Source organism: Aspergillus heteromorphus (assembly GCF_003184545.1).
Source record: "Aspergillus heteromorphus CBS 117.55 chromosome Unknown BO70scaffold_25, whole genome shotgun sequence".
Taxonomy (NCBI): Eukaryota; Fungi; Ascomycota; class Eurotiomycetes; order Eurotiales; family Aspergillaceae; genus Aspergillus; species Aspergillus heteromorphus.
Window position 1 is genome coordinate 499,253 of NW_020290430.1, and position 21,427 is coordinate 520,679.

General features: G+C 57.1%; 10 protein-coding genes and 1 non-coding gene across 11 annotated transcripts; 5 read left to right on the forward strand and 6 right to left on the reverse strand.

Annotated features, from left to right (window-relative positions):
• Positions 1 to 642: 642 nt before the first annotated feature.
• Positions 643 to 2,575, forward strand: BO70DRAFT_297524 (MFS general substrate transporter; the record flags this gene model as incomplete). Its single annotated transcript, XM_025539572.1, has 4 exons — positions 643 to 827; positions 889 to 1,508; positions 1,590 to 2,095; positions 2,150 to 2,575. The coding sequence occupies 4 exons, from the start codon at positions 643 to 645 to the stop codon at positions 2,573 to 2,575; spliced, it is 1,737 nt and encodes a 578-aa protein (XP_025396702.1).
• A 211-nt stretch (positions 2,576 to 2,786) lies between these two features.
• Positions 2,787 to 4,683, reverse strand: BO70DRAFT_342104 (uncharacterized protein; the record flags this gene model as incomplete). Its single annotated transcript, XM_025541360.1, has 2 exons — positions 2,787 to 4,203; positions 4,258 to 4,683. The coding sequence occupies 2 exons, from the start codon at positions 4,681 to 4,683 to the stop codon at positions 2,920 to 2,922; spliced, it is 1,710 nt and encodes a 569-aa protein (XP_025396703.1). The 3' UTR covers positions 2,787 to 2,919.
• Positions 4,684 to 5,152: 469 nt separating this feature from the next.
• On the reverse strand, positions 5,153 to 6,113 carry BO70DRAFT_297344 (uncharacterized protein; the record flags this gene model as incomplete). Its single annotated transcript, XM_025539562.1, has 3 exons — positions 5,153 to 5,513; positions 5,677 to 5,844; positions 5,941 to 6,113. 3 exons carry the CDS (start codon positions 6,111 to 6,113, stop codon positions 5,153 to 5,155), a joined length of 702 nt encoding a protein of 233 aa, XP_025396704.1.
• A 570-nt stretch (positions 6,114 to 6,683) lies between these two features.
• On the forward strand, positions 6,684 to 6,764 carry BO70DRAFT_t265. Its single transcript has one exon. It is a non-coding gene; the product is annotated as a tRNA-Ser (tRNA).
• Positions 6,765 to 7,309: 545 nt separating this feature from the next.
• On the forward strand, positions 7,310 to 8,365 carry BO70DRAFT_413775 (uncharacterized protein; the record flags this gene model as incomplete). The annotated part of the gene is made up of 3 exons (XM_025547335.1): positions 7,310 to 7,372; positions 7,420 to 7,531; positions 7,583 to 8,365. 3 exons carry the CDS (start codon positions 7,310 to 7,312, stop codon positions 7,939 to 7,941), a joined length of 534 nt encoding a protein of 177 aa, XP_025396705.1. The 3' UTR covers positions 7,942 to 8,365.
• Positions 7,885 to 9,679, reverse strand: BO70DRAFT_413779 (putative MFS transporter; the record flags this gene model as incomplete). Its single annotated transcript, XM_025547336.1, has 6 exons — positions 7,885 to 8,380; positions 8,434 to 8,488; positions 8,541 to 8,613; positions 8,661 to 8,876; positions 8,944 to 9,483; positions 9,546 to 9,679. Coding segments are annotated over 6 exons (1,191 nt in total), but the record flags the coding sequence as incomplete, so codon positions are not given.
• Positions 9,680 to 10,549: 870 nt separating this feature from the next.
• On the forward strand, positions 10,550 to 12,914 carry BO70DRAFT_399123 (fungal specific transcription factor domain-containing protein; the record flags this gene model as incomplete). The annotated part of the gene is made up of 3 exons (XM_025546844.1): positions 10,550 to 10,667; positions 10,828 to 12,648; positions 12,697 to 12,914. The coding sequence occupies 3 exons, from the start codon at positions 10,550 to 10,552 to the stop codon at positions 12,912 to 12,914; spliced, it is 2,157 nt and encodes a 718-aa protein (XP_025396707.1).
• Positions 12,915 to 12,965: 51 nt separating this feature from the next.
• Positions 12,966 to 14,189, reverse strand: BO70DRAFT_399124 (NAD(P)-dependent alcohol dehydrogenase; the record flags this gene model as incomplete). Its single annotated transcript, XM_025546845.1, has 3 exons — positions 12,966 to 13,916; positions 13,970 to 14,095; positions 14,163 to 14,189. 3 exons carry the CDS (start codon positions 14,187 to 14,189, stop codon positions 12,966 to 12,968), a joined length of 1,104 nt encoding a protein of 367 aa, XP_025396708.1.
• Positions 14,190 to 14,710: 521 nt separating this feature from the next.
• Positions 14,711 to 16,479, reverse strand: BO70DRAFT_364795 (alpha/beta hydrolase). The gene is made up of 2 exons (XM_025543904.1): positions 15,787 to 16,479; positions 14,711 to 15,727 (listed from the first exon to the last, which is right to left on the reverse strand). The coding sequence occupies exons 1-2, from the start codon at positions 16,003 to 16,005 to the stop codon at positions 14,837 to 14,839; spliced, it is 1,110 nt and encodes a 369-aa protein (XP_025396709.1). The 5' UTR covers positions 16,006 to 16,479; the 3' UTR covers positions 14,711 to 14,836.
• Positions 16,480 to 17,452: 973 nt separating this feature from the next.
• Positions 17,453 to 18,789, forward strand: BO70DRAFT_364797 (PIG-L family deacetylase). Its single transcript, XM_025543905.1, has 4 exons — positions 17,453 to 17,823; positions 17,897 to 18,087; positions 18,142 to 18,209; positions 18,268 to 18,789. The coding sequence occupies exons 1-4, from the start codon at positions 17,526 to 17,528 to the stop codon at positions 18,599 to 18,601; spliced, it is 891 nt and encodes a 296-aa protein (XP_025396710.1). The 5' UTR covers positions 17,453 to 17,525; the 3' UTR covers positions 18,602 to 18,789.
• Positions 18,790 to 18,829: 40 nt separating this feature from the next.
• On the reverse strand, positions 18,830 to 20,028 carry BO70DRAFT_342119 (glycosyl transferase; the record flags this gene model as incomplete). The annotated part of the gene is made up of 3 exons (XM_025541361.1): positions 18,830 to 19,191; positions 19,274 to 19,505; positions 19,572 to 20,028. 3 exons carry the CDS (start codon positions 20,026 to 20,028, stop codon positions 18,864 to 18,866), a joined length of 1,017 nt encoding a protein of 338 aa, XP_025396711.1. The 3' UTR covers positions 18,830 to 18,863.
• Positions 20,029 to 21,427: the final 1,399 nt, after the last annotated feature.

Here is a 21,427-nt window from a genome sequence, read left to right on the forward strand (position 1 = left end):
CCCTGACGCACGACGATGGCCCTCGTCCTGTTCCTGTGCCCTGCCCAATTTCCGGTTCGGGCTTGTTTCACTGCGACTCTCGACGATTGATTCTCTCGCTGCCGAATCATCCCACTGCACAGACAGTCCTCGGGGCACCTCTGACTCGAGTCAGACTATCCAACATCCCCCATGTGTTGTGTGTTGCGTTCGTGTGGTTCAACGCCACTGCCACCGGGTTGGTGGGCGCCCCACGAGGGGTAGGTAAACTTGGATACCTTCGTATCATGTACTGGTCTACTATGGAAGGATGCTGTTATCAGATCTGATCCGTTCAGTCCGTGGGTTCCAAACTCTCTTGACCTCCCGACAAATCAAGGCTCGCAGCCCCCAAGAACCACCCTGCTGGTCCCGCCATTTCAGCCGTCTTCGGAGATTGATTTTGATTTATCAATCAGTGCGCCGGCGGGTGTTACCGCTGGATGTGATTGATAAGACGTGCCCATCCGTCCCTCCGTCCCTCGGATCGTCGTCGTCTTCTTCTTCTTCTTCTTCAGTCCTCCGAGATCGCTCATCATGGGCTTCCGTGCCCCCTTCCGTCGCCAGAATACAGACCAGCATACGGATCAGACTGCCACTCCGGTCGACGTCAACCTCGACGGCATGGGCAAGCAACCTCACGACACCAGCTCCGTGGCTACGGATGCTCCTGTTGTGGTGGACGACAATGGCGTCGGTGGTAGCGGGCAACGCGAGACCCCCGAGGAAGACCTCCAGCAGGGTGTCCGCGAGATGGAGGCCATGACCAAGAACTGGTCCAAGTGGTCGCTTTACGCCGTCTTCTTGAAGTATTTCCCTTCCACTCGTCCATGCTACCCCTACCCATGGCTAACCTGCCCTGGTCACCAGCATCTGGTTCCTCTACTTCACCAACGCCTTCCAGAGCGGCATCCTCTCCAGTCTCCTCCCGTATATCACCAGCCAATGGGAGTCCCATTCCTTGCTGAACACGATTTACATCGTCGCGGACGCGATCACCGCTGCGTGTTACGTCCCGATCGGAAAGATCATGGATCTCTGGGGCCGTGCCGAAGGCTTCCTCTTCATGACGATCTGTGCAACCGTTGGCCTGATCATGATGGCCGGCTGCAACAACCTGGCGACCTTCTGTGCCGCATACGTCTTCTACTCCCTCGGATTCGGAGGCATGACGTACTGCATCGATGTCATCACCGCCGACGCTTCCATGCTGAAGAGCAGAGCCTTGGCCTATGCCTTCACCTCGTCGCCCTACATCATCACTGCCTTTGCGGGACCCACCGCGGCCGATGATGCCCTCGGTGCGAACGGCATTGGCCTCCGCTGGCCTTTCGGCATCTTCGCCATCATCTTCCCCCTCGTAGCTGCGCCCCTGTACGGCGTGCTGAAGTGGAACATCAATCAAGCTGTCAAGTCTGGTCAGGTGGTCAGACAGCCTAGCGGTCGCACCATCACTCAGAGCATTTGGTTCTATATCATCGAGTTCGACGGTAAGCCCTCCATCGACATACCTACCCCCCCCTGGGCTAGCAATATAAAACATAACGTATCACCAATACTAACCTCACCAGCCGCCGGCGTGTTCCTCTTCTCCGCTGGCCTCGTCCTCTTCTTCCTCCCCTTCGACATCGCCGGGAGTGCCCCCAGCAGCTGGGACACCCCGTACATCATCGCCATGTTGGTGGTGGGATTCGTGTTGCTGTTCGTGCTGATTATCTGGGAAACCTGCTTTGCGCCGAAGCCGTTGCTCTCCCTGGGCTTCCTCTATAACCGCACCGTGGTCGGAGCCTGTCTCCTGGATGCCACATACCAGCTGTGCTACTACTGCTGGGATAACTACTTTACCTCTTTCCTACAGGTAGTCAATGACCTCAGTGTGGCCGACGCCGGTTATGTCAGTAACACCTTCGACGTCGTCTCGGGGGTGTTGCTCATCATCGTCGGTATCTTGATCCGACGCACGGGCAGATTCAAGTGGCTGCTTTGGATTGCCGTCCCGCTGTATATCTTTGCACAGGGCCTGATGATCTACTTCCGTCGCCCGAATCAATCAGTCGGCTATCTTGTCATGTGCCAGGTATGTCTTTCTCTTTCGATGATGCGGAACCCTGCTAATTATTATCTTCTTCAGGTCTTCATCTCCATCGGTGGAAGTGTCTTCATTATCTGTGAACAACTGGCCATCCTCGCCGCCGTGGACCACCAGCACTTCGCAGCGGCCCTCGCCTTGTTGAACGTGGTCGGTACAGTGGGCGATGGCATGGGCGCGACCATCTCTGCCGCTGTTTGGCAGAACACCTATCCAAACGCCCTGCGCATGTATCTGCCTGACTCGGCGATGGACAATTTCGACATGATCTATGAGGATCTCGACACCCAATTGAGCTACCCCGTCGGATCCGAGACCCGTATCGCCATCCAGCATGCTTACGGCTACGCGCAAACCAGAATGCTGGCGGTGGGCACGGGGATCATGGCCTTGGCTTTCATTTGGGTCATGATGATCAGGAATATCAACCTGAAGGAGGTGCCTCAGGTCAAGGGAATGGTGTTCTAGAGGATCTGGCTTTTACCTCTCTCAACTCATCATCATTGTTGGTTATGTGTCGGATCGAATGGTTCCTCTCTTGGGACCTGGCTTGGCCGAACAGTGCTTGCAGTAATAGTAAAAGTGCGTTGTGAATTCCGAATATTCCACCATCCGATGGGCAACCGATAGCCAGACCATATCTTGGCAGAGCGTATTCACTAGCTTATCTTATGCATTCAAGCGAACATTGAAGGGCAGCATTGCTCAGGACTACACCCTGTTAAATCCCCGAGAGAGTACCAGATAGAGTTAGCTCAAACGTCAACGAGAATTCGATAAGAAGCATGATAGAATGCTGATATTCCACCAACCTAACAAACAAGCCATCCCGGTCTCCCCCTCGCAGGCCAGCCCTGACACGCCGCATCCACACAGCCCGCCAAACTCCCAAGGTAGAACTTCCGCCCCGTCAGACCAGGTCCATAGTGAGCGTACTTCCCCGAGTTGGTCATGATAGTCGCGACTGAGCGCGGGATGGTCGGCTCGGTGATCATGCACCAGCAGGTATCGCTTAGGAACTCCACCCCGAACGTCGCCAGCTCGTCGACGAGACCAGCTTGTTGAGCCAGGCCGCGCGTGGCCCGTCCGCAAGTCACCATCATCGTGACAGTGTCTTTTTTGGTGCGACCACGACACAACGCTGCGAGGGTTCGGATCTCGGTCAGCGACAGGTGCGGGCTACCCAGGGATATCAGGTCGACCGGCTGAGAGTCCGAGGCACTGTTCAGGTTATCCCAGCTTTGAGCCAGGTCCCTCGTTTGGACGTCGATGGAGCGCACATTGGGTGCTTGATTGATCACTGCGTCCAGACTAGTGGCCTCGGGGGTAATCCCTACGATATGGAACATCGGGGCGCTAGAGACAGTGGCAAACGCGGCCCCGAAGGCTTTGAGGTCGTCTTTGCTGGGAGTCAACGACTCCATTCCAAGAATCACGGGGATCTGACTGGATGCGATGGTTCCTGTGTGGTAGCCAAGTAGGGGATAGAGCGAGTCATCGATGTCCTGCATCGGAGGAGCTCTGATAATAAGCGATGCCCGCCGATTGAGGTCGACATGAGGTCCTCCCCTCGGCGTGCGCCCGGTCAGCGCAATGGCGATGTCGAGGAAGTCGGGATACTTCATCGTGCGAGCGCCCAGCACGCTGTTTGCATACACGACCGCATTGGACTCGGCCCAAGCCACCTGCTCGCCCAGCTTGGGGGCACTGTCCAGCTGGTAAGGGCTGCAGGTGAACGTGGGACGCGCCCCCATGTCGGTGTATGCGCTGGCCAGCTTCTCGGCCGCTTCACCAAATGCGACGTCCACGCCTTGAGAACGCCACCGCTTCTGGTCGATGGAGATCGAGTTGAGGGTGGTGGGCACTCGCACCCGTCCTCCCCAGTCGCGGAGTCGCTCGGCAAACAGGAGGGATCCGGGTCCGTGGTAGATACAGCCATCGATGTGTACTTGGGTGACATCCATCAACTCGTGGGCATCGAGCAGGTCGGCCATGCGCAGGATGATTCGCAATGCGACGCGCGCGGCTTCTCCGTGACTTCCTTCGAGAAATGCTTCGTCCTCGTCTGAAAGCTGGACGTTCGTCGCGAGGATGATCTGCTGGTTCAGCTCGTGGCGAGGCAGTTCAGGTGGCAGTTCATGGTCGGAGACGCGACCGTCGGCAACCTGGATGCGATGACCATCCAACTGCACCAGTCTGCGAAAATCCACCGGCTTGACCGTCACGACCGGGATGGCCTGGCCAAATATCTCCTCGGCGATCATGACCCCCAGCGTCAGGATGTCCTCGCGCCGCTCGAAAATGATGGCGCGCGGCCCTGCGTGGTTCAGGAGGAGTTCCAACATCACTCCACTGCCCGAGCACGAGCCACGGCCGCCTGGGATGGCGAGGATGGCATCGCGCAGGACCCGGCCGCTCAAGGGGTGGTGGCGATCGATGATCTCGCCCGTCTGGGGGTGGACGCCCCCCCAGAAGCTCAGCTCTAGGTCGCTCGCGACCAGTGGGCCTGACGATGCGCCCCTGACATACGGCGTACCGTGGCAGACGAACTGCCCAGCCAGGTTTGGTCGTAACATTCTGGAAGAGGCACCAACACTGGGCAAGACAGACAGACATAACAGGGGAGCCAGTGGGAAGGAAGTGGAGGGGACCGTTGCGGGTAGACAGTGGCTGGTTATCAGTCATCGCCTGCGGAAGGAATACGCTAGTAGCGGGGGAGTTGGGACCAATTTTAGAAACATAGAACCATGTCGGATGATTGGGTCGCTGGCATGAATATATGCGTGACACCTGCTGCTACTGATCTCTATCTGACCGTTTGTTTCTCAACCGATAATCCTCCCGGCACTACGTAGCCAGTCCTCCGTAGCATGCGAAGCAAAGCAGCCAGGCCTGCTGTTTTAACGGTGAGCAGTAGGATTTACTCGTCTTGCTCTTGCATTGTTTGGCCTCTCGGGTGTTGGTTGTGGGGGGGAGAGGCTCAGACACCTTCGGGGGAACCACCCGGCTGCTGTCCGGGGGCGTAGATCGTGCGTGCGGGGTCCGTCAATCGGTGATCAGACGGTATCGGATGGAGGAGTTCAGCTCAAAGGGCATCTTCATAACGTGCAGCAGGCACGACTCCAGGATGGCCTCCGGGGTGGCGGATGGCTTATGGATATAGCGCTTCTCGTACACGTCGAGGAAGGCCAGGAGGTCGAGGTCCCCGGACCCCCCCCTGGGCTTCAACATCGAATCGGCGATCTCGTGGCAGAGGTTCTTCGCGTCGCCTGGAAGGTACGCGTCACTCTTCCCGGAGATGACGGAGACGAAGCGCGGGACCAACCGCTGCATCATGCTCTCCAGGTAGTCGCGGTCCTGGGCGGGGATGGGATCGAGCCCGCTTCGGCCAGTAACCAGAATCGCTCTGCCGCCCGGTCAGCCAGGCCTAGGGCGTGATGGATGGGAGGAGATGGAGAAGATCCAGACGTACACATAGAGAAAAGAGTCATCCTGGTCGGACTGTAGCTGCCCTTCGTCCCTGTCTCTTAGCAACGTGCCAGTGCCAGGCTCGGGGAGGAAGGACTCACTTGGGTACCTCGGCGGCGATCAAGCCGGGGACCTGGATGTTCTTCAACAGGGTCTGCACGAACATGCGGGCGGGGATATAGGCATCCGGCTGGTCATTGACCGACACGCAGCGGCCCTCGGTGAAGCCGTATTGGGAGGATGCGCGGGTGGGGTCGTCATCGAAAACACTAGCAGGCATCAGGTGAACGGGGCTCCTTCTTGGTCTGGATCGTCGGGGGGGGGGGCTGTGCTGTGCAAGAGAAGAGAATATATGGGGTACATACATGTCTCCTTGGCGGTTGAACAGCCTCACCTTGCCCTCGATGCAGGCGTGGGTGGGCAGGTTGGGGCGGGCGTGGTTGCCATGCAGGAAGACATAGCGCAGGGAGCCCTTCCCCCCGGACGCGTACAGGTCCTCGACGGAGTGGGCCTGCGGAAAGCTGGGCGGGTTGATCATGGGGACATCGGCATCCTCCACGATCCGGGTGACGTTCCGGTTGACGTCCATGACAACGGGGCGGGGAAGAGGGGGAGAGAGGGAGAGAGAGAGAGCGAGAGAGAGAGAGACGGCGAAGAGTGGCGGAATGGCGGGACGGCGGGGCTTCTTGCTGTTCTTGGGAAGTTGGCAGCCTCATTGGCTCAGGGGCGATTGCCCCATCGGCCCGGAGCAGCCTCGGGAGGGGACGTGTCACGTGGTGCTGACCTGCCTGGGGCAGGAGGTCTCTTCCACCACATAGGCACAGAGTGGTTATATCACCATGGCTAGTTAGTTGTTTTGAGCTGCTCTGCTGGTTATATCGGACACTACAGATCGAAGGTGCTCCCTCTTCCATAGTTGTGGGTCGAGGATCAATAGATATCGAGATGTATCACTGTCTCGTCCGTCGGTATGCCAGATATGTCCACCACCAGGTGTCAGGCGAAGGTCCGGGCGAACTGGGAGGCGATGGATTAGATGAGTAGCGTATGAATACGTCAGGTCTCTATTATGTATATACCCCAAAAATGATGCCATCACCAATAAGAAGTCAGTGTGGCCGAGTGGTTAAGGCGATAGACTAGAAATCTATTGGGTTCGCCCGCACAGGTTCGAGTCCTGTCGCTGACGTTTCTTTTTTCTTTTTTCTTTCCTTTTTTTTGTTCTCGTCTCCTATCCCGGACGTGTTTGTTTTCAGTACGGCAACTCCATCACGTATTAGGATACCCTTCGTGTCATTTGATCGTCCTGTCCCTTCATGTCGGACCATACTATATTTCCTGTCAACACCAGAAGACCAGGGATTGCCTCATGTATCCCCTGTTCCAGCGAACAAACCCCATGCCATTAGTTGGCGTACGACCTACTCTAACGAAGTGACAAAATGCCAAGTCAATGGGCTCATTAAAAAAATCCCATGTCTAATCGAGATAAAGAGGGTCCGGATCATATTACCCCACATTGAGAGAAACAACAGCGACAACACCCCCTTCAGCTACCATATGCTCGAAAGCATCGCAAGGGTCTCGACTCAACGCTTGTTCTATCACCGAGTCGCGTCGGTTTGACCCCAAGCACAGTCCAATCCAGGCACGAAGGCGAACTCACCTTGAACACGCTGTTGCCGTTACAGAGGGCGCCGGTCAGCTCGACCGCGACCAGTGATCCCCGTTAAAATGTCCTCGGATCCGGTGGCAATGATCAACTTCCTGCCCAGCCAATTCTGCCCGTTCTGGTCAGTGAGCGCGAAGATGTCGCCGAACTGCACAGCGTTGTGGATCGCCAGATCTCGTTCCAGGCGGATCGTTCTATAGCGGTTTTCGACCTCCCCTTCGGGCTTGCGCCAGAAGTCAATGGGGTCTTTGTGGTCCCACGCGGGAAAGAGGTAAATCTTGAAAGTAACGGTATTCCGATAGTTGGTTGTTGTCGAACAGGATGACGCTGTGCAGCCGACGGGCCAGGGCGAGGGTGCGGATGTCGTGCTGGAGTGCTCCGGGGCGGAGCCGTGCGTGCAGCTGGGGATCTACGCCGCCCGTCGGGGGCCACGTTGGTGCAGGCAGGGATGGGCAAGGAGGTCATCCAGTTTCCCATCACGGCGGTCTGCACTCGCGGACTGACCATCAAGGGCTCCATCCGGTACCTGACCGGGTGCTACCCGGCCGCCATTGATCTGATCGCGAAGGGCAAGATCGACGTGAAGCCGTTGGTCACGAACCGCTTTCCGTTCGAAGAGTCGGAGAAGGCGTTTGAGCTGGTCAAGGCGGGATGCCAGGATGTGTTCAAGGTGATGATTGCCGGCTTTCCGTAGTCATATGCCAGATTGAAGTCAATGATGATGCGTTTCCTTCTATGTTCGGCATCATATCATTTCTAGTAGAAGTGTTTCTGTCGACATGCAGAAATGGAGTATCTGATCACGCCTGAAAATTCATTTCTAGCCGTCGTTCTCAGGCCTGAGTTTCTAGGTACAACCAAAGATCTCACTGATATAAGCGCTTGAAGTGTCAGGACCTGGAGTGCTGCGTGTGAATCAAACCCCCAGCACATGTCGTACCGAGAAAGAACATCATCGGCCTACTCTGTCCGCAATCTCGGAGCCTTGGGCACAAGTAGCCAACTAATCCCGGTAGCGCACAGAAGCGCCAGCAACATCGGCTGCAGGGCCTTGACGCCGGTATGGACGGAGATGATCCCCGTCAGGACAGGGAAGAGCGAGCCGCCGACTTGGCCGAGAACAAAGACTAACGCTAGAGAGTTGCATCAGTGGTTCGTCTGAGCAATGTTCTACCAGAGAGCATACCAATAGCCGAAGATCGAATATCGTCCGGGAAGATCTTGGAGGCGACGGAGATTCCCTGAGCCGGTGAGCTGAATATCCTCTGGGAGTTCAATACTATCGATACACACAGTGACAAAGAACGGGCCCGAGAAGAACCCCATGAGACAAATGGCCACGGCCTCGACGGCAATATTCGGCACCCTGGCATTGTCAGTTCGGGAGATTCCATGGGTGGAAAGTCAACTTACAGCCAAAATACCAGTTGCAGTCCCACGCACAACGCCGCGTAGATGAACACCATGCGACGCTCCCCCAGACGATGAGTCGGCTCCGCGAGAAGCAGCCGGCCCAGGAAACCGCCGCCGTAGAAGCCGGTCGGGATATAGCCCATCTGCTGCACCTTTCCGTGGCGGACGTTGACGAGATACTCGACGATCCAGCCTGTCCGCTTAGTCTTTTGATTTCTTCAGGCGAGGACGGGGTGACATACCGCCGGCTGTGATGGCCGCTCCGAGGAAGAAAAAGAAGTACAAGCTTGTGAGCCAGACGGCGGGCACGCGGAGCGTATCTTTCATTTCCTGGATGGCGCGACTCCGTCTGGATAAGAAGGTATTGCTCTGTCGCGCTGCAGCCGCTGGGGCTGAGGCGATCGTCATCCGATCGCGAAAGGCAACGAGCACCAAGGTGAGGTTTGCCAGCCCCAAACTCAGGGGAACGACGTAGAAAAGGTTCCACTGCGACGAGTCACCTGCTGACGCTACTGCCGTGGCGATCAGCGGCCCAACGAGACACCCGGCCATGTACATGGCGTGGATGAAGCCAAGCCAGCGATGGGCCGCTTTCACGGAGGCCACGTAGGTGTTGGCGTGGGTGTCGTTATAGGCCTGCCCGAGACTGGCGAGGAAGAAGGTGACGGCGTAGAGGGGGAATGGGGGCAGCCATGCCCGCAGCGCGTGGGTGAGCACTTGCAGGCCGGCGCCCAGGGCCAGCATGGCTCCGAGCCCGAGATACTGGCACAGGGAGCTGTTGGTGAGGGCGGCGAGGAGCCAGCCGATCAGAGTCGACGCATACCTGGGGGAATATTAGGCCTGTCGACTCTGTCTGTTTCTGGTTGTGGGACGCTGGGGACTGACACTACGACCACGAGGTTGGTGCTGATGCCGTAGGTCTGCAGCACGTAGGGGAGCAGCGAGCCCAGGCTCCCGTCGTTGACTCCCGCCACGAAGAAGGAAAAGCCCGAGGCGATGAGTTTGAGGGAGGGCGATTTGTCGGGGGGTTGCTCGTGATGTAGGGTTCGGGCGGGACCGGGTCGGGGAGATGGGCGAGCGTGATGGTCTCCGGTTCGGATTGGGGAGGCATTTCGAGGGGGCACAGTGTGCTCTTAGAGGGTGTAGGTTCGAGATTCAGCCTTGAGAGAAGAAATATAAAAATATAAAGAATCGGGGTTGCGGGGAGACCTGCCCAAAAGGGTAATCCCCCCCACCGCGGGCCACGTGGGGGCTGACAGGTCATGTGCTCCCGGCTGCCTGCATGCCTGGGGCAGAACCCCTGGCGGTGAGCAGGCCTCATCTGTCACTGTGTCGGTCAGGCAACGAGGCACCGACTGAACACGATCCCTTCATCGCTCCAGCAGTCATAGACTGCGCACTCACCCCCCAGAAGCAAAAGAGATACCCATCTACCTCATCCACAACTGGATCCAACCCTTCGTTCTGGGATGGATGCCTGTCCAGGCAGACACCGAAGCCAGGCCAATATCTTGAAGGCCCGGGGCGGCGGTAGGGCGGTGTGAGTAAGCCGGCAGATGGGAGCCCAGCGCTCTCACCGCCCCACCCCACCTTGTCTGTCTGTCTGTTGATCCGCGGCTTGTCTCCTGCCTCTCTTGCTTTCCTACTTCTCTGCTTCCCCCTCTCTCTGGCCCCCAAACACACCGATCTTCCTCGAAGATACCAAACACCACCATGGTCGAACGACCATCGCCGGAAGAGGTGGATCGGGAGGAATTTCCAACCAAAAGACGCCGATTGACCCGCGCGTTGCTGCCCACCCGCGTCAGCAGCGCCTGCGAACGATGTCGCCTGCATAAATCTCGGGTAGGACCGCCATCTATGTCGGAGCCTGTCCCAACCGGGCGATCATGGCTGACGGAGGCCATCGTCCTCTTCGTGATCCCAGTGTGATCCCTTTCGTCCTTGCTCCTTGTGCGTTCGCGCCGATGCCGATTGCCGACAACCCCCCGCCCCTCCACCGCGACAGTAAGCTGCCCTTGCATGTTTTCGGTGTCGGAAATTGCCACTGAGCTTTGCGTTGCATGCAGATCTGGTAAAAAGAACCAACCCCGCCAGACCCGAAGGACCGTCCGCCGCCAATCCACATCCCATTCGAACAGGGACGAACCTCCGGAACGGTCGCCAGGAGCTGGCTCGGGGGACGAGGACGGGCATGTGGATGAGAGTCCGGACGCATGCACTCGACCTCCAGGCGTCCCTCCACCATCGACAATCGAACCGGGTGAGGCCGAATCGGCGATGGGAATTGCACGCAAGATCTGCGAACTCGACAGTCAGCATCTCGATGAACGGACCACCTCTGCGATTCCGGGTTACACGGGGAGGAACAACAGGCCGCGGGTATTGGGTTTGAGCGAGGACCACCGTCGTCCGTTGGCCTCGATAATGGGCCAGCCATTTCCGTCAATCGATGTTATCTACCACTTGTTGGACGACTACTTCGACGCCGTTCATTGGTTCTCGCTGGTCGTCTACGAACCCAAGTTTCGCAGGAGACTCCAGGCCATTGCCGATGGTTTCGCGGACCCCGCCCAGAGACCGTTCCTGCTGCTGTTGGCGATCATGCTGAGCATGGCCGCCTGGTATCGATCGCACCGACCTTCGGACGCGACCGACTCGGGCCATGACTGGGCAAAGGTGGGCGCAGATCTGATCAAGCTCGTGGAGTCTAACCTGGTGGAGTTGATGGATCAGCCCTCCATCCTGGCCGTGCAAACCTGCATTCTGTTCGGATCCCACCATCTCTATCACGGGCGGCCAAACCTGTCCTTCACTCTGCTAGGCGCAACCATCCGCATGGCGCAGGCGATTGGACTTCATCGCGAGTCCCAAGCGGGAGATTTCGGCGATCGGGAAGAGCGGAAAAGAGTGTGGTGGACGGTTTACACCTGGGACCGCTTCGCATCCATTACGTACGGGACTCCTCTGGGCATCAACGACAAGGATTGTAACTTGGGTATGCCAGTGGAATTCTATGAGGACCCATCGTTCGGCGTGCCGAGAGGTGATGATGGGGCGCCAATTTGCTACTCATCGTATCAGCGAGAGCTGAACCGCCTGTATCTCATCGTTTCGAATGCATTGGAAACCATCTTCGGTTCTCGGACCTCAAGAAGCTCGCAGGAGCTGGTGGGGGATACCTATGTGACCATGGTCCAACAGGCGACGGAAAACCTTCACAACTGGCGACGCCTGTTGCCGAGCCACTTGGTCCTCGAACTCAATCAAGATTACCGAGCGGGGGGTGCGCCGAGCTCCAAGGCACATGCTTTGCAGGCGTTGTCCTTGCAGTTGTCATACGACAACATCCTGATTGTTCTCCACCGCCCGTTGATTGCGCGACAGGTCAACCATCTCTCCACCAGCCTGTCGCCTGGCAAAACCGAACTCGATTCCCCGGCTGATCCCGCATTCCCCAAGGCAAACATCGCCAGCTCAGACCTCTGGCGGAAGGCAGCGGTGCGGACGGCCCGGGTGACCGAGCTACCGGTGCTGGCCCAGCTTGCGACCGAGAGCCACCTGGTGGCATTCCTGGCGATCAACCTATTCCACGCCGCGGTCGTGCTGGCGGTGACCGCGCTGTCGGAACCGTTGTCCGATGCCGCCCAGGAGGTGAAGCGGACCATCACTCGCATTCTGCGTCTACAGGACCTGCTGGGCAAGCGGTCGGCCCTGTCGAGGCAAACCACGTTGGTGCTAAAGAAGGTGGTGGCCATGCTTTTGCGCCGGGAGTCCGCCGCTATACTGGCGCCGCTCACCGGCACCAGCACCAGCATCAATGCGCCTGTCGACTTTGACGACCCGCCCCTCCGATCGGTCGAAGATACGCTCCGCTTGCCGCTCGATGTGACCTTCGATGTTTCGGATGCTGCGATGCGAAGCCAAGGGGCGGGAGACATCCCTCGAGCTAATCGCCTGAATGAAAGTCTGAACTCGGTGCAGCATGGTAAGTTCTTATTCCGTCCATCCGACCAATATTAATTTGCTGCGGTAGTCATGGTACCAGGTGATGACTGCACCCTCTATCTACCGGTTCCCGGAGACGCTCCCCGTCAGCATGAGACGAGTCCCTTGCCAGATTGTTGGCCGCTGCCGCCGGAAAATGCCTGGCCTGGCCCCAACGGCTCCGCAGGTTTCGTGCCAAGTGGCCACGACGGCAACGTTGAAAATGGATTGTACTGGCTATGGGACACGGCATGGGATGGGCTTTAATGCGGCACAGGCCCGGCGAAGAGGGATATCATTCGATTCGTGTAGACTGTACTAGATGCTATTGGCCGTCGCTGCGTCCACCCCCGGTCCATAGATGACGCTCTTGATCCCGACCCGGTTGGCTACATTTTTGAAGGCCTCCTCGACCTGCGAGAAAGAGTATTCGTTCGTGACCAGACCTTCGAGGTTGACCCGGTTGGCCTGCAGCAATCCCACGGCGAGGCTGAAGTCCCCCGGGCCGTATCGGAAGCTGCCCTTCACGATGACCTCTTTGTCGCAGACTTGACCAAGCGGGATGGAGACGTTTGGGCGGCCCAACCCCACTTGGACGAAAGTTCCTCCTGGTCCGACTGCGTGCAGGCCACAGTTGACACAGGGCTCCGCTCCTGTGGCATCCAGCACGACATCGGCGCCATCTCCCAGTCCCGCTACCTCGAGGAGTGCCTTCGCGTTCTCCTCTGGAGACTCTGAGGACATTTGGTAGGTGTGAGTTGCCCCATGCTTCGTGGCCACTTCGAGGCGACTGGTTACGATATCCACGATGACGACAGTGGCGGCTCCCAAGGCTCGGGCGACCGCGCAGCACAGCAACCCCACAGGGCCTGCCCCGAAGACGATCGCCTTGCGGTTCTGCAGGTCCCCGGCGAGCCGGCATGCATGGACGGCGACGCTCAGGGGCTCCACCAACGCTCCATCGCGTAGAGAGATATGGTCCGGCAGCTTGAAGCAACACTCGGCCGGCACGCGGTAGTAGGTGCAGAGAGTTCCGTCGATCGGGGGAGTGGCGGCAAAGCTCATCGAGCGACACAGGTTGTAGCGGCCACTGCGGCAAAAGTCGCAGCTGTTGCAGGCGGCGCCCGGTTCCATGGCGACACGATCTCCAGCGGCCAGCCCCTGGACATTCGGGCCACACGAGACGACGATTCCGGTGGACTCATGGCCGAGGATGAGCGGTTTCTCCACGACGTATCTCCCAATGCGGCCATGTTGCCAGTAGTGGACCTTGTAGTCCGGATCAGCTGGGTGAGGGTATCACGACGGGAGTCAATACTCACATCCGAGCCACAGAGACCCGTGGCGATCACCTTTACGATGACATCTCTGTCGGATTGGATCGTCGGGACTTCCCGGTTTTCATAGTAGAAGGAGCCGCCCGGTTGGAGCACAGCAGCCTCGTTCACCTGCTGCACATCATCAATACCCGGCCGGCTTCGAGTGGTGCCGATTGCACCCAAGATGATCACTCACCGGAGTAGTAGTATCGGTGGCAGACATTATGGCTGTGGTAGTGAGGTGAGAAGGTGGACAAGCGAACCCGAATGGACAGCTGTATTAATAGCCGTGAGTGGCAGACCATGCCACCCTGAGGCCAGCCATCCTGCTGGACCGGTTCCGGCGGAAGCCCAACATGGCGCAAGTCGGAGGTCGTCCGGGCCCGAGTGGAGATGGCATCGGCTGATCGCCCGATGTTGATCCATTTTTATTATTTTTAACCGTATGACGATGTCCCGGCCTCGTCCATCCGCCGGAACCGAAGTGTGCCCTGCATGATTTTCTCTCATAGGACAACCATGGGGTCTCTGTTTTGAATCTCGTGGAAGTTGGATGAGTGGGACCGTGCGCTTGATCTCCACCGTTCATCATGAGTACTCGAGATGTCCCCTGGAAAGTGCTTGCTTGTGCATATCCAGATGATAGACCTTACTTACCCATGAGCGTGAAAAGGAAGTCGATGTGTGGGAGTACTCAGGCTCGGCGCATCCCCTCCACATACAATCGAGTCTACCACTCCACAGCTATCAAGGTCAACCCAAACATTATAGTTCTTTTACAACGTAACAATTATTATGCACAATCTATCGGCCCATCTCGAGAATCTCACCATCCAGCGGAAACCATCGCCAACCAATCCACTACCATGTCTACAGATCCGATCTGATCTGGGTGTATGCCTCCATCCGCCCATGGAGAAACGCCGCGATGCCGTCGCTGTTCTTCTCGAGAAACATCATATGGCCATTGCCGTGGATCCCGACCTCCGCCAGCTGGATGTGCTCCGTCTGCACGCCGGCCTGCCGCAAGAACCCCGCGATGCACCAGTCATACTGCGCGAAATACGATGCCTCCGCAGTGACCAGCAAGACTGGGATTTGGCTCAAGCTTGCCAGCTGCCGCGGCGGGGGATCGTCCGCCTGGACGACGCAGTCGAAGCGGTCCGACGAGTTGGACGGGACGGTGGTCTTGATCAGCTCCGTCTCCGGATCCGTCACCGCCGGCGCATACGTGATCGGGATGTCCGTCAGCCCATATTTCCGGGCCGGACCACCCCCCCACATAGCTTCCACGAAGGGAGGGCCCTTCGGCTCGATGGCGATTATCGTGTGTACCAGGTCGGGCCGCTGGTCGGCCACCGCCCACGTCATCATGCCCCCCTGCGAGTGGCCGAGGAGGAAGACCGGCTTCCCGATCTTATCGAGCAGGGCCACGCCGGCCTCCTGCATGGCGACCTCCTGGACGGTATCGTTGCCAACGAAGGGGACCGTGCTGGTGTAGTATGCGTCGAAGATGGGATCGTGCATCACCCCGGACCCGGGCCATTGGGTGTGCAGCGATGCCTGCGGCCACAGATTGTATCGCTGCGTCGCGGTGAAGTATCTCTGGAGATGTTCGGCGGAGTAGGTCTCGAGCGCGCCGTTGAAGGACTGCCAGGGGCTGCGGGCGCGGAAGGGCTGGTCGAGCAGGTAGCATTCATATCCCTGGTCGAGGAAGTAGGAGGCCCATCCGGGTTGGCCGTCGGGCTTGTCAAGCCAGTTCTGGCGGGGTCAGCATACCACCATCCACGCTATAGACAAGTCTAGGGGGATTCAAATACCGTGCCGGTCTGCGCCTGGCCATGGATGAAGACGATGGGGTGGGGCTGGGTGACTCGGGCGGGGGTCAGCTTCTCGACGTAGATCTGGCCAGAGTGGATGTGTTCGCCGTTGCCGTCGAGGGTGTAGTTGCCGCCCACGTAGAAGTAGGTGCGCTGGTAGGTGCCGTGGGTGAAGGGGGCCACCAAGGCCAGAAGGGAGATTCCCAGCTTGGCGAGCATTGTCCCGTGGGGGCGGAGATGGAGATGGAGATTGAGATGGAGTTCCTACTTGACTCGACCAGGAATGTTTGGATTGAGGAGTTGAGGCTGGGATGCTGGACGACTGCCGATCTCGCGATTGCCTCGGCAACCCTGCAGGTCACACAACCCTTCCCTTCGCAAGCAGGAGCTGCATACATGCATGCGACACATCGATGCCCTCCACTCATTCGGGGTGGTATTGACGGTCGCAACAAACGAGTGAAGCGTGACCAAAGATGTGAACAGTTGTCAAGTTGTCATTTGGGATAGTGGTTTTGTGACCAGCGATGGCTGTGGTGTTGCATATCGCATCTCCAGACTCGAGACATCGATCGACCAGGACACGTCGATTTCCCCGGCTCCAGAATGGTGTATCTCCGCACTGTTTCTGCTACCATGTCAGCATGCATACACTCCGGTGGGCAAGTAGGGGGGCCCGTTGAAGGTGCAATTCACCTGGACAGAAATCCCGACACGACCGAACATATTCCTGCCGGCATCGATTACACCGAATCGATTACGGAGTACATTGACAGGATCTGTTGGACGGTCTGTTGGAGAGCCAGTTGGCAGCCCTAAGGGTGGAAGTGGACCATAGAGTGGGCAGCCCCCAAACAATAACTTCAAGCACACCCCTTTTCATAATGAAACGGGAACCCTGTCATGCGGACGGAAAAAAACCAGGCCTTGATAGCGCAATTTCAGTTTGGACCCTGATCCCCTCAGCATTGGCCCGCGTGCCATCTGACGAACGGCTTCCTTCACCTGTCAGGCAGCCGCAAATCGAGGAGTTGGCTGCGATGCATCCAGCCGCACAGAAACCACGCAGTTTCCATTGTCCAGACTCCAGGCAGCAGGTAAGGGCTGCACCTATTTTTAACCCAGGGTCTTCTGGATTCTCAGTTCCCAGTTCTCACTGGTTCAACCCTGTGCCGCGCAACTTTAACCGATCGAACCACGGGCAGCATCCAGACAAGCTTCGCCCCGTTTGGAGCGATCTAGAACCAGGGACCAACCAAGTCAACCCGCGGTGAAGACAATTAAGCATCGTCGAAGCAATGGACCCCGCCGCGAGTTTCGGCCACCGGCGATGACACGGAGCAAGAGCCACGCAGATTGGCCAGGTAAATCACGCATCGACGCAGGGGAATATAGTTACTCGCGCCGGCCAATGTGACGGGGGCAATGGGTTGCTGCCTAGCAGGTGTCGCCAGATGTCAGATTCATTTGTTGCCTTCATTCAGGAAAGTCGCTGCCCGTCCGGGGCACCGTGTAAGATTACCATACCTACCGTTCTGTATTGACGGTCACTGTAAGAATACCGTATCCTGTCAGGTATTCTGTATCGCGTATCCCCCGCGGAGTACTGTAGATCGTCGGCCTCCTCCATCCTCACATCTTTTACACCTCACTTACACCCACACCACACTTCCTCCCGCAAGATGTTTGAGAGACGCCCACAGACGCTCCCCCATCCCTCCAAAGTATCCCCCGCCCCGATGGTAGTCCCGATCCGTCTCCTCAAGCGTCTGGCACGCCAGACTCGTCGCCGAGACTGGCGATGGGTCCTCGCATATTCCGCCCTCATCCTGTTCTCCGCCAGTCTCTTCCTCTATCTATTGCTCGCCTACTACCTGGCGAACGATCCCCGTCTGGTCCCGGCCACCATCCAGCGCGCACGAAACATCCTGCTGGTCACCGCCCATCCCGATGACGAGACCCTGTTCTTTAGTCCCACCATCCTGTATGGTCGGGACAATCCCGACGTCACACGTGCTTTGTTGGTGCTGTCGACTGGTATGCCCCCCACTTCCCTAATGGTCTTGACTGCATGGCTTGAACGGTATCTGATGAGTACTGATGCACCCAGGGGACTACCATGGCCAGGGCGACATCAGGCGAGGAGAGATTGAACACAGCTGCGAGAAGCTCGGCATCCCCGCCGCCAGATGCGTGGTGCTCGAGCACGGTGCCCTGCAGGACAACCCGAAGAAGTGGTGGCGAGACGATGTCATCCAGGATATTGTCGCGCATTACGTCGAGATGTGGAAGGTCGATCTGGTATGTATCTTCCCTCTCGACATGGTTTATGCGAATACTGCTGATCGTATATAGATATTCACCTTCGACAATGGCGGAGTATCAGGCCACATCAACCACCGCGCTGTCAGTGCGGGAGTCTTGTATGTTGTCCGCCTTCACACACCCCCAACACACCATATAGAAGCTAACCATTTCCAGAAGATACACCGAGACTTACGCCAACCCACCTCCCGTATACGCCCTTATGAGCACCTTTCTTCTGCGCAAGTACTCCTCGCTGGTGGATCTGATCCTTACCTCGATCCCATTTTCCTGGCGAATTTTGAAGGCCTTATTCACCTCCCCACCCGAACATGTCGCCACAGGGCCCGATTTCTACGGCGACAAGGCGCTGCTGGTCAGCTCATGGGAGACCTATTGGGTGGCCCGGGGGGCGTTCGGTCAGCATGTCACGCAGTTCTCGTGGGATCGGGTGTTGTACTTGGTCGTCAGTCGGTACATGTGGTTTAATGACCTGTATCGATTAGCTTGAGTATTATGAGTAATGTTCCACGTTTCTGAGGAATTATGCCATTTCAAAATGGTGTAAATGTTGCGTGATAACTGTGACCTCGGCAAATGTTGTCCTGATGGGCAGGTAGCCTGCATCACACAACACTAGACTTTATATATCGACGCAAACAACCCACAAAAAGCAAAAGATAAATCCCTGAAATTAAGACAAGAATCAACAACAATCTCCAAAGTAGAGTACAGCTCGCTACAAAGGCCAATAATTACAAGACAAAAAAAAATCATACACGCTTCCACGCATCCGTCCCCTCCTGCAGCGAGACCCACGATTCCCGTCCCTGGTGGCATCGCCGCACCCGCGACACACACAACACCCCTGACCAGCATGTCCCCACCACAACGACCAATATCACCGCAAACGATATTCGCTGATCAACATTGGCAAAGGCCTTGATCAGCCGCGCGTCTTGCTGATGCCAAGAAGAACTTCCCAAGTGGCGGAAGAGCGGGGTGTCGACGTAGCCGTTGAGCATGTGCAGTTTCGGGATGGACGGTGGTCCAGCGAGGATGCGGAGGGGGGAGGTATTGGCTTGGAGGGTGTAGATCGTTCTATGTCCAAAGATTACTACTTGTTAGGTGAATGCTGCTACGACGGAATGATAGAAGAGGGTGAGATAGGGAGGGTACACACGACGCATAGTGGCAGCCGGTACTGAACATGACGGTGATGTAGGGCAGGAACGACCATCGCAGATTATAGCGCGGCAGGTTCCGAACCAGATCGCCCACGTAGCTACTATTCGGAGACGCCAGCATCATGCCGATGGAGATTCCGACGGGATTGGCCGCCGGTGCGACGAATTCGAATTGGCGCAGGGGCTCCATGGAGCGCTTGCATGCGAGGTCGAAGTCCAGTATCGCACCTGGGTTCATAGCATAACGGTCAGCCCGTCTGGGATTCCCTGGGCAGGGTGCTCGGTGGGAAGTACCTCCATAAGTGTGCAAGATCATATAGCGTAAGGCATCCACTCGCTGGACCAGATACGGGTAGCCCTCCCACATGGTCAGGATATGCGGATAACGATTCTGCACGAAGTGGCTGGCATTGCGGTCATCCCACAGGAATACCTCCCAGTTGGGATGCCGCTTGATGCATTCCTCACGAGCGGCGCTCCACTCTGCTCGCGGCAGTTGCCCCCCTAGATGGACATGATGGAGTCTCGCGGGAATGAGGGGGTCTGTGACAGTGTAGTTGCTTTCGTACGCCGCGAATGTGAGGTCGAAGCCATCACGCTGAAGAGAGATGACGGCGTCTACTGATGAGGCTTTCCACACGAATGGCAGACGGAGGAGAAGGTATAGTTTCCAAAGGAGGGGGGAGAAGAGGCCGGCCAAGAGACATCCCAGTGTCACCAGCAGCAGCAGTCGGACTCGCGCCTGAGCCATGGCGGGGGTCGCATGTGTGCACGCCCCAGAGGAGATGGGGCCTGGCGAGAGGATTGAGGCTCATGATGGTATATGAGGGCGGCCATTCAGGGTCCGCAAACACCCCCGATGGTGAATTGGGCATTAGGCAGACGAGGATGGATTACCCATATACGCCATACGGGTCGCATACAGTGGCCGTACAGGGAGGCGGGCATGTTTCGGTAATACAGCCATGTCTCACAGGTCCTGGACTGCTCCCACCAGACCAGGCTGCTCAATTCTCCAGTTCCGAGTATTCATTCCGACCAGCAAACCGAGCGGATTCCGATTGAGAGTTCTGGCCCTGTTGGGGCAGGATGGCTGGTGGGGGAAGGCTGAGCTGTAATTGTACCGACGACAACCCTAAACACGAACGCAGACACGGGAACATCGCCGACCACAACCACCCCCGCTATTGCGGTTCCACGCACGACAAGATGTGGCAGATGGATTCCAAGAAAGCTGGACATCCACCAGGGAGATGGCCTGCTTCAAATACCCTCCCCCTCCCCCCTCAGCAGAGTCGCGGTGGTGAAGTCGCAGAGGGCGGCACAGCCAAGCGTACTAAGCTTCGACCCACCGCGGCTAGGGCTGATCGGGCTGGACCCTGACAGACAAAAACCAACAAAAACGGACGAAACAGAGGTTACAGGGGGCGGAAAGGGGTCTAACTGCATGCCCACTAGAACAGTGAGTAACTAACCTGATTTTCTTAAATCTTTTTACCCCATCTGTCACCGCTTTCTGTTTTTTTACCCCCTCCCAGAATCAGATATACGCCGGTAGGGCGTATCCTAAATCACAAGCGGTACACAGGTTACAAGCAGCGTAGGTAGATTGAACGCATCACACACAGGCAGAACAAACTAGCTACGGAGTACAACAAGTCAAAATTACTACATGAAGATGATGATTTTATACATAGAGGCAGGTTGAATCCGCCATACACGGATTGAAATGGCTACACGTAGAGGCTGGAACGTGTACGCGCCGGAATATATACGCGGAGGCAAGTTGAATTTTATGTACGGAGTACACAAGAAGGAAAATAGTATTTTGATCATCGGAGAATGACATGTGCCAAAGTTCATGTTGAAGCCTATCAGTCGGATCATGCTGCCGATCAGGTAACCGCAGGCAGGTAGCAGCATTCTTCCTCTTCGTCATTTTCAGCCTCCGACTCCTATATATAGTGAGTGGCATACTCCGTATCCATATTAACACACTGGGCCACAAATCAGAGAGTTGAGCCTCGCTCCTTCGCTCCACATAGTTCGATGAGATGCTATAATGGTATGACCCGCTGGATGTGCTCTCTCTATTGGGAGGACTAGCCTTATTGAGCAAGAGTGGGGGGTGTCTCATCCTGTAGGCTCCA

Bases quoted from the DNA above. Each gene is read 5' to 3' on its own strand.
- BO70DRAFT_364797 (XM_025543905.1), top strand. From the start codon at position 17,526: ATGGTAGTCCCGATCCGTCTCCTCAAGCGTCTGGCACGCCAGACTCGT. The intron at 17,824-17,896 runs GTATGCCCCCCA...TGATGCACCCAG, and splicing joins TTTGTTGGTGCTGTCGACTG to GGGACTACCATGGCCAGGGC. The intron at 18,210-18,267 runs GTATGTTGTCCG...AACCATTTCCAG, and splicing joins GCTGTCAGTGCGGGAGTCTT to AAGATACACCGAGACTTACG.
- BO70DRAFT_364795 (XM_025543904.1), bottom strand. From the start codon at position 16,005: ATGCTCGCCAAGCTGGGAATCTCCCTTCTGGCCTTGGTGGCCCCCTTC. The intron at 15,728-15,786 runs GTATTTGAATCC...TGACCCCGCCAG, and splicing joins GCCAGGCGCAGACCGGCACG to AACTGGCTTGACAAGCCCGA.